The sequence below is a fragment of the Chiloscyllium plagiosum genome, unplaced genomic scaffold, assembly GCF_004010195.1.
Source record: "Chiloscyllium plagiosum isolate BGI_BamShark_2017 unplaced genomic scaffold, ASM401019v2 scaf_13612, whole genome shotgun sequence".
Classification (NCBI taxonomy): domain Eukaryota; kingdom Metazoa; phylum Chordata; class Chondrichthyes; order Orectolobiformes; family Hemiscylliidae; genus Chiloscyllium; species Chiloscyllium plagiosum.
In genome coordinates this window covers 10,249-23,839 of record NW_025212696.1, presented here as the reverse complement: position 1 = coordinate 23,839, position 13,591 = coordinate 10,249, and the positions used below count along the sequence as shown (strand labels likewise).

Here is a 13,591-nt window from a genome sequence, read left to right as displayed (position 1 = left end):
AATGTCCTGTACAGCCGCAACATGACCTCCCAACTCCTGTACTCAATACTCTGACCAATAAAGGAAAGCATACCAAACGCCTTCTTCACTATCCTATCTACCTGCGACTCCACTTTCAAGGAGCTATGAACCTGCACTCCACGGCAATGCTCCCTAAGACCTTCCCATTAAGGATATAAGTCCTGCCTTGATATGCTTTCCCAAAATGCACAGTTGACTTTCGTGGAGTTATGCAAGGAAGAGATCAAGTGGCAAATTCTATAACCTTTGGACACGCAGATGGTTTGATGAGCTGTGTTCAAGATGATGGGACGTGATGGTTAATCTCTCTGAAGTTCCAAAGGAATATCGCTGGACATTGCTCTCAAGAAAACAAATGAAATGTGTGTGTGCACAGACTGTCCTTGTCATCTGAACTTCTGTTTTTGATGCACTTAGCGCAGAAAAATAATTACATCCTTGTGCAAGATTTCCGTGCAAAACACAAAGGGAACATATGTCTGATTGGGATTATGTAACCCTGGCCCCTGAGGGGTGTCGGAAACAGCATAGAGTTCTCTTCTTTCATCTCCGACACTGCCAACGCCTGCCTCAACTATACTTCCTTCCTCACTTCCTTTTACATCCTTCAATCTACCAAGAACGAAGGAGAAGGAGTAGGCCACTCGGCCCTTCCAGCCAGCACCACCATCCACTACGATCATGGCTGACTGTACAATCTCAGGATCCCATTCCCACCCTCTCCCCTTGATCCCTTTAGCCTCATGACCCACATCCAGCTCCCTCTTGGATATATCCAATGAACTGGCCCCCAGCAGCTTCCTGTGGGAGAGAATTCCACAGGTTCCCAACTCCCTGAGTGAAGAAATTCCCCCTCATCTCAGTCCAGAATGGCTTCCCCCTTTAGTCTTAGACTGTGACCCCCTAGTTCTGGATTCCCCCAACATTTCTCCCACATCCAGCCTGTCCAGTCCCACCAGGATTGTATACGTTTCTATGAGAATCCACCCCCACATTCCCCTAAATTCCAGTGAGTCCAAGCCCAGTCGATCCAACCTTCCCTCATGTGTCATTCCCGGGAATCAGTCTGGTGAACCTTCGCTGGGATCCCTCAATAGCGGGAATGTCCCTCCCTCAAGACTAGGAGACTGAAACTAGACACAGTCCTCAAGGAGTGGCCTCACCAAGGCCCTGGGTAACTGCAGCAAGACGCCCTCACTGCAATACTCCAATCCTCTCGCTAGGAAGGCCAGCACGTCATCAACTCCCCCTCACTGCTTGCTACCCCCGGCCTTCCACCGAGTCACCCAGGTCTGGTCGCAGTCCCACCTTCTCAAGGGGCAAGTAGGAATGGGCAATAAATTCTGGGCCCGGTCACATCCCACACATGAAAGAAAATCTGCATTTGTCTAGCACCTTTAGAGAAACAAAGTGTCCTGAGACGGGCCGCGTGAAACGTCACAAGTAAGGCTTGACGCTGAAGCGTCCAGGGTGGGAGAGGACAGAGGTGCCGCTGGATTGATGGGCGTTGGAGTTGAGGAGGGGAAGAGGGGGTGTTGCTGGTGAAGGGTGTACGATGGACGTCCAAAGGTCCAGGCCTAGTCAAGGGAGGCACAGTCACCAAAGGTGAAGGGCTGAAAGCTGTGGAAGAGGCCAGAGTAGGAAATTGGCCAAGTCCAGAGGTGACAAAAGCACTGATGAGGGCTTCCCCAGCTTCCCCAGCCGATGAGCCCAGAGCGGGCCACAACTCAGGCGATGTTTACAGAGGTGGTCTTAGTGACTCTTGGGGGGAGGGGGGTGGTCCGAATTGACAACTTCAGGTGGGGGGGTAGGGGGTGGCTAAAATGTGGCACAGAGTTGAAAGACGAACATGGTCAATCTCAGAGTATTGTGCAGGAAGAGGGTTTCTAGAGAGTTCCTTCAGTCTGGCTGGGTCAGAATCCTGGGATTCCCTCCCTCAGGGACATTGTGGGTCTACCCTACAGCACGTGGACTGCAGCGGGTCAAGGAGGCAGCTCACCCCCTCCTTCCCAAGGGGGGGCAACTAGGGACGGGGCCCAGTCAGTGACATCCACATCCCACAAACGAAAGTAAAATGGTTTGGCACTCCCCGTCCATAGAGGGTATCATCATTCAGGGCAGAGGAGTGGGCCATTTGCCAGACAGTCGACAAGACCCAGAAACACTGGGAACACACAATTCCATATCGTTTTAAATATTCATGTTTCTGTCGGCTGTGCACTGACCGACATGTTAATGACAAGAACTGACTCTAGTCTGTTAATAAAAAACAAACCTTTACATCTTCAAACATTGAAACAAAGTGGAAATGGGGGTAAGAGTAGGCCGTTCGGCCCTTCCAGCCTGCTCTGCTGTTCACTCCAACTCAATCCCCTGCTCCCACTTTCTGCCCCCCCCCACCTCCATTGATCCCTTTAACCCTGAGAACTACATCCATCCCCTTCTTAGAATCATAGAGTCGTAGAGATGGACAGCACAGAAACAGACCCTTCGGCCCAACCCGTCCATGCTGACCCTGATATCCCAACCCAATCTAGTCCCACCTGCCAGCACCCGGCCCATATCCCTCCCTACCCGTCCTATTCATGTCCCCATCCAGACGCCTTTTAAGTGTTTGCAGTTGCGAAAATGCTTCGGTCTCAACTGCTTTCCGTGATGGAGAATTCCGCAGTCTCCTCCCACCCTCTGGGCAAAGACATTTCTCCTCATGGAATGGAATTATGGAATTGTGGCCCTTCGGCCCATCAAATTGTTCCACCGACACGACTGCGGTTAGTCCAAGTTTATGTACGCGAGTCCCTCTTCCCCGTTCTCGCCCCACAGCCTCGAATATTACGAGAGTCCCAAGCGGTCATCCAAGTACTTTCTAATAGTCGTGAGGTTTTCCACCCCAACTGCACCCCCACCGTTTCCTCAAACCCTCTCTAACCCTCTTGCCCTTTCACCTTTCAAGTTATTATCCCTATCCCCCTCCTTGTTATTGAAGCAAGGGCATTCGTAGCTTCTTATCTATGCTGTCCCTGCCCCATATAGAGTCATACAGCACAGAAACAGACCGTTTGGCCCAACACTCCAAATGGAGATAGAGGGAAGCCTCCTCCTCCGTACCCAGCTGCTTCCTACATTAAGTTCCTGAAATTAATGTCTCCCTCACCTTCATTGTCATCTGTGACCACTGAGGTTTCACCCTCTTTCAGTTTGTTGGCTATTATGGAGTCAGGAAGCATTGAAACAGCCATTTGGCCCAACTCATCCCTGCCAGTCCAGACACCCTTGAATAAAACTCGTCTTATTTTATTGCATTTAGCCCATATCCCTCCAAACCCTTCCTATTCATGTCCCCATCCAGGTACCTTTTAAGTGTTGTCATTGTATCAGCCTCCAGCACTTCCTGTAGCTCAAACCCGCCAGTCCAGGCAACATCCTGGTAAATATTTTCGGAACCATTTAACAGCAGCCTTCTGGTAACAGGGCAACCAGGATTGTACGCACGACACCAAATGTGGTCTCACCCAAGTGACTATCGCAGTTAACACAAGGAGGTGACGTTCCTGAGTCTTGGAATCCCCAACCCTAGGGAAAAGACAGCTGCCTTATCTATACTCCCCCTCACAATTCTACCGTGATTTATTCATCGGAGTTTAGATAAAGGGGATGAGACCTTTATGGAAATGTACCAGATTCACGGGGTTATTCTTGTCGTGGGGGGGAGATGAGGGGAGGTTTGCTTCCCCCTTGTGTGGGAGAGTCTAGGGTCAGAGGGACATCGTCTCAGGATAAGGGGTCTCCCCTTGAAGTCGGAGATGAGGAGGAATTCCTTGTGTGAGAGGGGCGGGGAGCTGTGGAACTCTTTAGCACAGAGGGCTGCCGAGGTTAGGACCTGAAGTTTGTTCAAGGTAAAGATGGAGTTCGCTCCTGAAGGGGACTCAAGGGGAAAAGGCAGGAAAGTGGAGATCAACAGCGATCCCACTGAATATCAGAGCAGGCCCGATGGGCTGAATGGCCTCCTTCTGCCATTTTTTTTTGCCTTCCTGATTAAAACATTCCGAACATTACAATGAACCATGGAATGCAGGGTGGGACAGGCGTGCAGAGTGAAATATTCTTCATAATTTGACATCTCGGTCATATTGTACCTTCGAAACACCAGCACAGCAAGGCCCCCTCTTTCCCCAGGAGCCTCAGGCTATCCCGCCTGTCCGCACGGACCCTCACCAACTGCTACAGATGCCCCATTGAGAGGGTCCTGTCCGGGTGTGACACGGCCTGGTACGGAACCGACAGGTTCAGGAACAGCTTCTTCCCCGCTCTCGTTAGACTCCTGAGCGGATCTCTCAAATCTCACATCGAACACCGACCTCGCTTTGTGTGCAGCTGTGTTCCTAGCTCTGTTCAGTCACCCCTGTGATCTCCGTATAGGATGATCTGTCTGTACTGCATGCAAAACACAACCTTTCACTGTACTTAGGCGCGCAGGGCTGCAATGAATCAAAACGACTCAAAACAGACTTCTCTGTTGATAGGCTCGACTGTGATGAGGACCAATATCATTTCCATGGATTCTGCTGAGGTCCTGCTGCCCTGTTCCAACGTGAGTTTTCAACCGGTGGCTGTCAGTTGGTTTTGGAGAAATTCTTCCTCAGAGAATAAACACCTGATAAGCCGGCTCGATAACGCCAGCCTCCCTTGCCAAGGTAACACTGACAAGGTCACCTTCAACCGGGCTGACTGCTTTCAGTCGAGGGATTTCTCAATCCTGCTCACGCCGACCCTGCGGGATGGTGGATCCTATTACTGCGAGGCCCGCGGGCAGGCCGAGAACGTGTATATTCGAGGGATCGAGCTGCTCGTTTTTCGAGGTAAGGCTCCGTCTTTCGAGGTAACACCAGCTCATTCCACGAACCACAGCTGCTTTTGGAGGGGGGGAGGGGGAGAGGCGATGTCCCAGCCGCTACTGTTGTTAGATTATCAACCCAAGGAACCCAGGTTCAAGTCCCGCTGCGACCGATGGTGAGACGTAAATTCGATAAAAGAATAGCGAGGCTGGAATTAAGAGTCGAATGATGAATCTATCACCGGGATTCTTTCGGGAAGGAGGCCTGCTTTAGAACAATATTTGACTCAACGTGGTTGACTTTAACTGCCCTGTGGGCAATTAGGGCAGTAAATTCTGCTCTGGTCAGGGAGTTCCCATATTTTATGAGTGAGTAAACCAGGTCGCTATGTCTGTGATTTTCCTTTGCAGTCAATGCTATGGGAGAGTGGGGGGGAAGGCAAGTTACAGTGTGCGCTCCAGCAAGGATGAATGGTAGAGCAAAGAGACCTCGTGCAGTGCAGAGGTAGAGTCCCTCCCCCAGACCCAAGAGATCCAGGTTCAAGTCCCACCTGTGCCCAAGGTTTAGTGTAACATCTCTGACCGGGTTGATTTTTAAAAAAAAAAAATAGAAAGTGGGAAGGTATTAGCGAGTCTTGAGGAGATTTGTGCCTCAGGTTGCAAGTCTGCTCGTTGGGCTGGAAGGTTCATTTTCAGACGTTTCGTCACCATACTAGATAACATCAACAGTGAGCCTCCGGTGAAGCACTGGTGGTATGACCCACTTTCCATATATGAATTTATGCTTCCTTGGGTTGGTGAGGTCATTTCGTGTGGAGGGGTCATTTCCTGCAGTGATGTCATTTCCTGTTCTTTTTCCCAAATGGGTTCTAAGGCAATGTGTTTGTTGATCGAGTTCTGGCTGGCATGACATGCTTCTAGGAATTCTCATGCGTGTCTCTGTTTGTCTTAGGATGGATGAGTTGTCCCAGTCAAAGTGGTGTTCTCCCTCATCCTTATGTAAGGATACTAGTGAGAGAGGGTCATGTCATTTTGTGGCTAGTTAATGTTCATGTAAATCCTGGTGGCTAGTTTTCTGCCTGTTTGTCCAATGTAGTGTTTGTTACAGTCCTTGCACGGCATTTTGTAAATGACATTAGCTTTGCTTGTTGTCTGTGTGGGGTCTTTCAAGTTCAATAGCTGCTGCGTCTGACAAAAGACGCTTGATGGTCATTTTTAACTGAACAGGGCTACATTGAGAAAGTGAATGCACTGGTTGCAGATACCAACACTTACCAACAGGTGGTGATAGACATGACCCACAACTAGAGAACCGAATCACAGCCCTATTCAAAAAGCTTCAGAAATCTGGAGAATTAAATCAGACCGACTTCCAAAAAATGAAGCCAGACGGATCCAACACACCACGCTTCTACGGATTACCCAAAATTCACAAACCAGGAGCCCTCCTCAGACCCATAGTCTCGCTACCTGGAACACCAACTTACAGATTGGCCAAGGAACTACACCATAGACTGAAACACTAACGGCCCTCCATCCACTCCACCCAAGAATTCCTGAGGACCATCAAAGACACCAAGATAGAAGAGGATGAAGTAATGGTCTCCTTTGACATAACAGCCCTGTTCATATTGACCAACATCAACCTGGCCAAGGTAACCCTGACTACACTATTAGAAGACCAAAGACATATACACCAAACACCACCATCTTCATCACCAAGGAGAATATCATCAAGCCAGTGGACCTATGCCTTACCACCCACTTCACCTTCAACAACAAACCAACAGAACACCCATGGGATCTCCGATACCAGGGTTCTGAGCTGAGGCGGTAATGCAGAGCCTTGAACAAACAGCTCTGCCAACCATCCAACCCAAACTTTGGGTCCGCTGCGTGGGTGACATCTTTGTCACCATTAAACGAAACAAATTAGAGGAAACCTTCAAGACCATCAATAATACCCTTACTGGCATAAAATTCACTAAAGAGGAGGAAAGCAACAACAAACTGCCATTCCTAGATGTCACAGTAGAGCGAACAGCCAATGGGGACCCTTCAAACCAGCGTCTACGGAAAACAACACATACAGACCAAATATTGAACTACAGAAGCAATCATCCCAACACCCACAAACGAAGCTGCATCAGAACATTATTTCAATGAGCCAACACACACTGCAGCACAGAGGAACTACACAGAGCAGAGGAAAATCACTTATACCACGTACTCAAAAAGAACGTACCCAATGAACACAGTCCACCGATTTCTCAGCAACAAACCCAAACAAGCAGACAAGACATGTCCAGAAACCCGAGCCACTCTCCCCTACATCAGAAATGACTGCCAGACTACTCAGACCCCTTGGCATCATGGTAACCCACAAATCCACCAACACACTAAAACAGCAACTAATAAACTTATAAGACACCATACAGACATTACGCATTACAAAATACCGTGCAAGGACTGTAACAAACACTACATTGGACAAACAGGCAGAAGACTAGCCACCAGGATACATGAATATCAACTAGCCACAAAGTGACATGATCCTCTCTCACTAGTATCCTCACATACGGCTGAGGAAGGACACCACTTCGACTGGGACAACACATCTATCCGAGGACAAGCCAAACAGAGACATCCACGAGAATTCCTAGAAGCATGGCATTCCAACCGGAACTCTATCAACAAACACATCGACTTGGACCCCATTTACCAATCTCTGAGAAAAAGAACAGGAAATGGTGTCACCAGTGGAAATGATGTCACCACGGGAAATGACATCATCAACCCATGGAAGCTTAAACACACAAATAGAAAGCGGGCCGTACCATCACCGCTTTACCGGAGGCTCACTGATGATGTTACCTAGTATGGTGACGAAACGTCTGAAAACGAACCTTCCAGCTCAGCGAGCTAACCTACATCCACTGGGAAGTCATATTTGGGGGTAAAGGACTGAGAGACTTCTCATGACTTCCAAAGCCAGTTTATTGTTAACTTAGTCATAACCATGGTTATTGACCAGGCTACAAAGGAGGGACATTTGACAATGTAGGGGGGGTCAAGGTCTTGTAGTACTATCGCTGGATTGTTAACCGAGCAACCCAGGGAATGGTCCTGGGGATTTGGGTTCAAATCCCATCATGGCAGATGATGGAATGTGAATTTCATATCTGGATCCACGATGAACCCATTGTTGGGAAAACCCCATCTGGGTCACCAATGTCCTTCAGGGAAGGAAACTGCCATCCTTACCTGGTCTGAGGCAACACGTGACTCCAGACCCACAGCAACGTGGTTGACTCTTAACTATCCCCTGGTTAGTTAGGGATGGGGCAGTACATGTTGGTCTAGCAAGTGATACCCTCATCCCGTGAATGAATAAACCCAACCTACATCCCTCAAACGTCCGTCATTCTCAATCTGATCACCCCCTCAGCTTTCTTTACAGTAGGGAGGACCTCCCAATACGAATCAGCCTCCCTTCATAGCCTAGTCACCCCATCCCGGGCAGATTGCAGGGTTGATCTCCTCGGCAAATGCCCCACTCCCTCCCTCCCTCCCCCCAGTCCAATCCCATCCTTCCGAAAGCACACGGACCAGAACTGCACGCGGCATCGTAGAATCCCCACAGAATGGAAACAGAGCCTTCGGCACGACAGGTCCACACCAATCCTCCAAAGAGTAACCCACCCAGACCCATGCCCCTTATCCTATATTTGCCCCTGACTAATGCACCTAACTTACACATCCATGGGCACTACAGGACAATTTCCCGTGGCCAATTCACCCTAACCTGCACATCCCTGGGCACTACAGGACAATTTCCCGTGGCCAATCCACCCTAACCTGCACATCCCTGGACACTATGGGACAATTTCCCATGGCCAATCCACCCTAACCTGCACATCCCTGAGAACTATGGGACAATTTCCCGTGGCCAATCCACCCTAACCTGCACATCCCTGGGCAATATGGGACACTATCCCATGGCCAATCCACCCTAACCCGCACATCCCTGGACACTATGGGACACTATCCCATGGCCAATCCACCCTAACCCGCACATCCCTGGGTACTATGGGACAATTTCCCATGGCCAATCCACCCTAACCTGTACATCCCTGGGCACTATGGGACAATTTCCCATGGTCAATCCCCCCTGACCTGCACATCTTTGGACTGTGAGAGGAAACCCACGCAGACACGGGGAGAATGTGCAAACTCCACATAAAGCTGGATTCTAACCTGGGTCCCTGGCGCCGGGAGGCAGCGGTGTGAAACACTGAGCCGCCATGACACCAGTATCTGGGCTGCATGTTACACACAGCTCCAAAACAATCAAGTGAAAGCTGGGAATCTGACACATAGACAGGGGATGCTGGAGAAACTCAGCAGGTCTGGCAGCATCAGTGAAGAGAGAATAACAAAGTTAACGTTTTCAAGTCTGGTACGACTCTCCTTCAGACTGGTCAGTGGATCAGAAATCTGTTTTGCTCTCTCCACGGATACCGCCAGACTGACTGAGCTTTTCCAGTATTCTCTAATGTCTGTTCCATTGTAGCTTCCTGGCTGTAGAGATCAAGGCGTTGACTGATAAAGGCAAGTATCCCTTGTTTTTTCACCACCACTCTATCTGATAGAACCAGCTTCCTTTCCAAGCGGAGAGATGCGAATGAGACATGGGTAATTTTAACGACAATTGGTGTTAGCCCCCGTGGCGTTTTTCCTCACTGGGACAATTGCAAATTTACGGATCGGATTTCATTTCTGCACGTGGTTGTTTGGAGTGTTGGAGCCCAGGTCTCTGCGTTGCCAACGTTATCGCTGGCACCATTACCAGCTGCTCTCACCACTTTGCCCCTGCAGTGAAGGTGACTCCAGTGAACGCCCTGACCCCGGGAGAAACCGTGAGCTTCGCCACAGAACTATCGGAGCCCATCCATACCCGCGACGTCAAGTGGGATCCACGCTTGGCGCACGGCGTCACAAACCAGCTGGGGTTCCAGTGGACACGCGATGGCGCTCCCATCGTGAGGGGCAGCAGGTACATGCTGAACTCGGGAACATTCAACATCAGCTGCTTCCAAAGGAGGGACTCCGGGGAGTATACGCTAACCTTGACCCTGAACAACAGGACGGCCGCTACTTACAGCAAGTGGCTGGAGGTGGCAGGTACGTTGCGGGGCCACGTCCAACACTCTCTTATCATCCAGGAAGCAGGGGAGGTACAGAGGGACAGACAAGGCAATGGACACACTCAGATGGACCACATTGGGAAGCCCTCAAAGGCTTAATCTGTCACTTGTTATGGACCAGACCAAAGCCCCTTCAAACATATTTGGGTGCCACGTTGGGTCAGTGGTTAGCACTGCTGCCCCACAGCGCCAGGGACCCGGGTTCGAACCCATAGAGTTCACAGAAACCCGACAGTGTGGAAACCAGCCCTTTGGCCCAACAGATCTACACCCAAACCCCTCGGAGAGAAACCCAGTTACTGCCCCTCCACTCGGTGAATCAGAAAAAAATGTTTCGGTGGGAACTCGCAACGTCTTCCGCAGGGTCAATGATTCTTCAGTCTCGGTTGACTTTGGAGTCTTTGTTGGGGAGGGCAGGGGGTACCATAGGAATAGCCTGTGGACTACAGCATACCTCTGTGGTGTGAGGGCAAAGGCAGGAGGGGCTGCGACGCCTGGATGTGTGGGGATAAACGGGACAGAGGGGTCTGGAGGCATGTAGTGCGCACCCCTTCTCACCCAGTCACTCCCCAACTCACTACCCCATTCTGGGAGACAGTAAGGACGGCTGATGCTGTCAGTCAGAACCGATGGGTGTCACACGGGAAGGATGGTGAAAGGGCTCAGGAAAGATTTACAAGGATGTTGCCAGGGTTGGAGGGTCTGAGCTACAGGGAGAGGCTGAACAGGCTGGGGCTGTTTTCCCTGGAGCGTCAGAGGCTGAGGGGTGACCTTATAGAGGTTTATAAAATCATGAGGGGCATGGATAGGGTAAATAGACAAGGTCTTTTCCCTGGGGTGGGGGAGTCCAGAACTAGAGGGGCATAGGTTTAGGGTGAGAGGGGAAAGATATAAAAGGGACCTTAGGGGCAACTTTTTCACGCAGAGGGTGGTACGTGTATGGAATGAGCTGCCAGAGGAAGTGGTGGAGGCTGGTACAATTGCATCATTTAAGAGGCATTTGGATGGGTATATGAATAGGAAGGGTTTGGAGGGATATGATCCAGGTGCTGGCAGGTGGGACTAGATTGAGTTGGGATATCTGGTCGGCATGGACGGGTTGGACCGAAGGGTCTGTTTCCGTGCTGTACATCTCTATGACCCTATGACTCTATGTGCAGCTATTGTAGAATGCAGATGTCTACTCGCCGAACGAGAGTAGGGCAAAGCCCAGGCTGTGTCTGACACGAGGAAAGGGGTGCGAGACAACGTCAGGAACCAGCGTTCAAATCACAGATGCGCCAATCTTATTCCTTCCAGGGTCTTTTCCCGAAATCTCGCTCATCTCTGGCATCAGCCTGGCTGTTATCGGGGTGCTGTGTTTAATTGCCTCAGCGATGATCGTTTATAAGAGGCCAACGGTTCGTCAACAAAACCAGCCTGGTAAGATTTTGATTGTACCCATCGATTTCCTGTTCTTTTCTGAAAGTCCAAAACACCGGGACAGGCAAAAAGAGAGCGAGAGAGAGAGAGAGAGAGAGAGAGAAATACAGACGTTGCTGGTGAAGCTCAGCAGGTATGGCAGCATCTGTGAAGAGAAATCAGTTAACAGGCCGGGTAAGCCTTCCTCAGAATCTGAAACGATCCTCTGATTTCTCTCCACGGATGCTGCCAGACCTGCTGAGCTTTTCTAGCAACTTCTGCCTTTGCTCTCGATTTATAGCATCCACAGCTCTTTCAGTTTTTATTCAGAGATACAGAGAGAGAGAGAGGGGGGGGGGGAGCTCTGGTGTCGACACTGCGCGTATTTCATTTAGTTTCTGTGCTGCAAAGTTCAATTGGGAAAACAATATTTATTTTTTCCCAGTTTACTTACTCACGGGGTTTGAGTGTCACTGGCTGGGCCGACATTTAGGAAGGTTTAACAGTTCCCAAATTACTTAGAATGAACTGCACTTCTTCGAGATGTAGAGTCCTACAGTGCAGAGAGAGGACCTTCGGCCCTAACTGGTACGTGCTGACCCAAACGTCCATCTGTGCTAATCCCCATTTCCCTGCACTTGGCCCATATCCTTCTAACCCTTCCCTATCCATACATTTGTCCAAATGCCTGTTAAATGTTGTTGGTGTACCCCCCCTCAACCCCTTCCACTGGCAGCTCATTCCATATGCGTACCACCCTCTGTGTAAAAAAGTTGCCCCTCAGGTTCCCTTTCATTCTTTCCCCTCTGACCTTAAACTGATGCCCTCTGGTCCTCGATTCCCCAACCCTGGGGAAAAGACTGAGTGCGATCACCCTGTCCATGCCTCTCGTGATCTTATACACTTTGTTAAGGTCACCCCTCAGTCTCCTACGTTCTAAGGAAAACACTCCGAGCTTGTCCAACGTCTCCCTATAACTCAGACCCTTGAGTCCTGGCAAAATCCTGACAAAAGGAGCACAGAACAGTAACTGGCTCATGTCTTATAAAATTTCATGCATAGATTATGGGTGGACCCAGCATTTACTGCCCTGTCCCTAGTTGCCCCCCTTGGGAAGGTGGGGGGTGAGCTGCCTTCTTGACCCCATGCAGTCCATGTGCTGTGGGGCAGACCTACAGCGTCGGTGGGGGGAGGGAGGGGATGTTTGTGGGTGTGGGGGCTGCTTTGTCCCTGGATGGTGTCGAGCTTCTCGAGTGTTGTTGGAGCTGCCCCCATCCAGGGGCAAGGGGTGGTGTGTTCCCTCACCCTCCTGCCTTGGGCCTTGTCGATGGTGGGACAGGCTTTAAGGGGAGTCAGGACCTGAAATCTCCTGTGAACATTCTCTCCCACAAAGGGGATAGCCCCAGATTTGAGCCATTGTCGTACAGAAACGCAAGAGGAAATAATTGAGCATTGAGTTCACAAACGTGTTCACGTTGCAGTGTGGCAGCAGTGACTGGCAAACATTCCCAGTGTGAACCGTTGTGATTTTAACTGATATTTTCGCCTGTTTCCAGGTAACTACGTCAATATTCCTGCTCGACACCAGCTCTCCAATCAGGTAAGCTGACTGCAGGAATGTTCGAGAGAGAGTGAGCTTCTCCCTTTCGGAAAATCATTAACTAATTGTCTATCAGCACGTTGGCTGTTGGCTCAATGATCTCCAGTAATATCTGACGCTTAACCTTCAGAACCTGAACCCTGACCTGAGATAACACTGTTCAGCTTTATTTTATTAACTTATGGGGTGTAGGCTTTGATGGCTGGGCCCAGCATTTATCGCTCCCTGTCCCTAGTTGCTCCCCCATTGAGAAGGTGGGGGTGAGCTGCCTCCTTGACCCACTGCAGTCCATGTGCTGTAGGGTAGACCCACAATGTCCCTGAGGGAGGGAATCCCAGGATTCTGACCCAGGAAGGAACGGCCGATGTATTTCCAAGTCGGGATGGTGAGGGGCTGGGAGGGAAACTTGCGGGGGGGTGGTGTTCCCATGTACCTGCTCCCCCTTGTCCTTCTAGATGGAAGTGGCTGTGGATTTGGAAAGTGCTGCCTGAGGGACTTTGGTGAGTTCCTGCAGTGCATCTTGTAGCT

General features: G+C 50.1%; 1 protein-coding gene across 1 annotated transcript in view; it reads left to right on the top strand.

Moving 5' to 3' along the window:
* LOC122547443 overlaps positions 1-13,591 on the top strand; it is a 20,502-nt gene that overhangs the window by 1,866 nt on the left and 5,045 nt on the right. The window contains exons 2-5 of the mRNA XM_043686064.1: positions 4,545-4,880; positions 9,734-10,039; positions 11,362-11,484; positions 13,020-13,063. Coding sequence (XP_043541999.1) covers positions 4,545-4,880; positions 9,734-10,039; positions 11,362-11,484; positions 13,020-13,063 — 809 coding nt within the window. The remainder of the gene's footprint in view (positions 1-4,544; positions 4,881-9,733; positions 10,040-11,361; positions 11,485-13,019; positions 13,064-13,591) is intronic.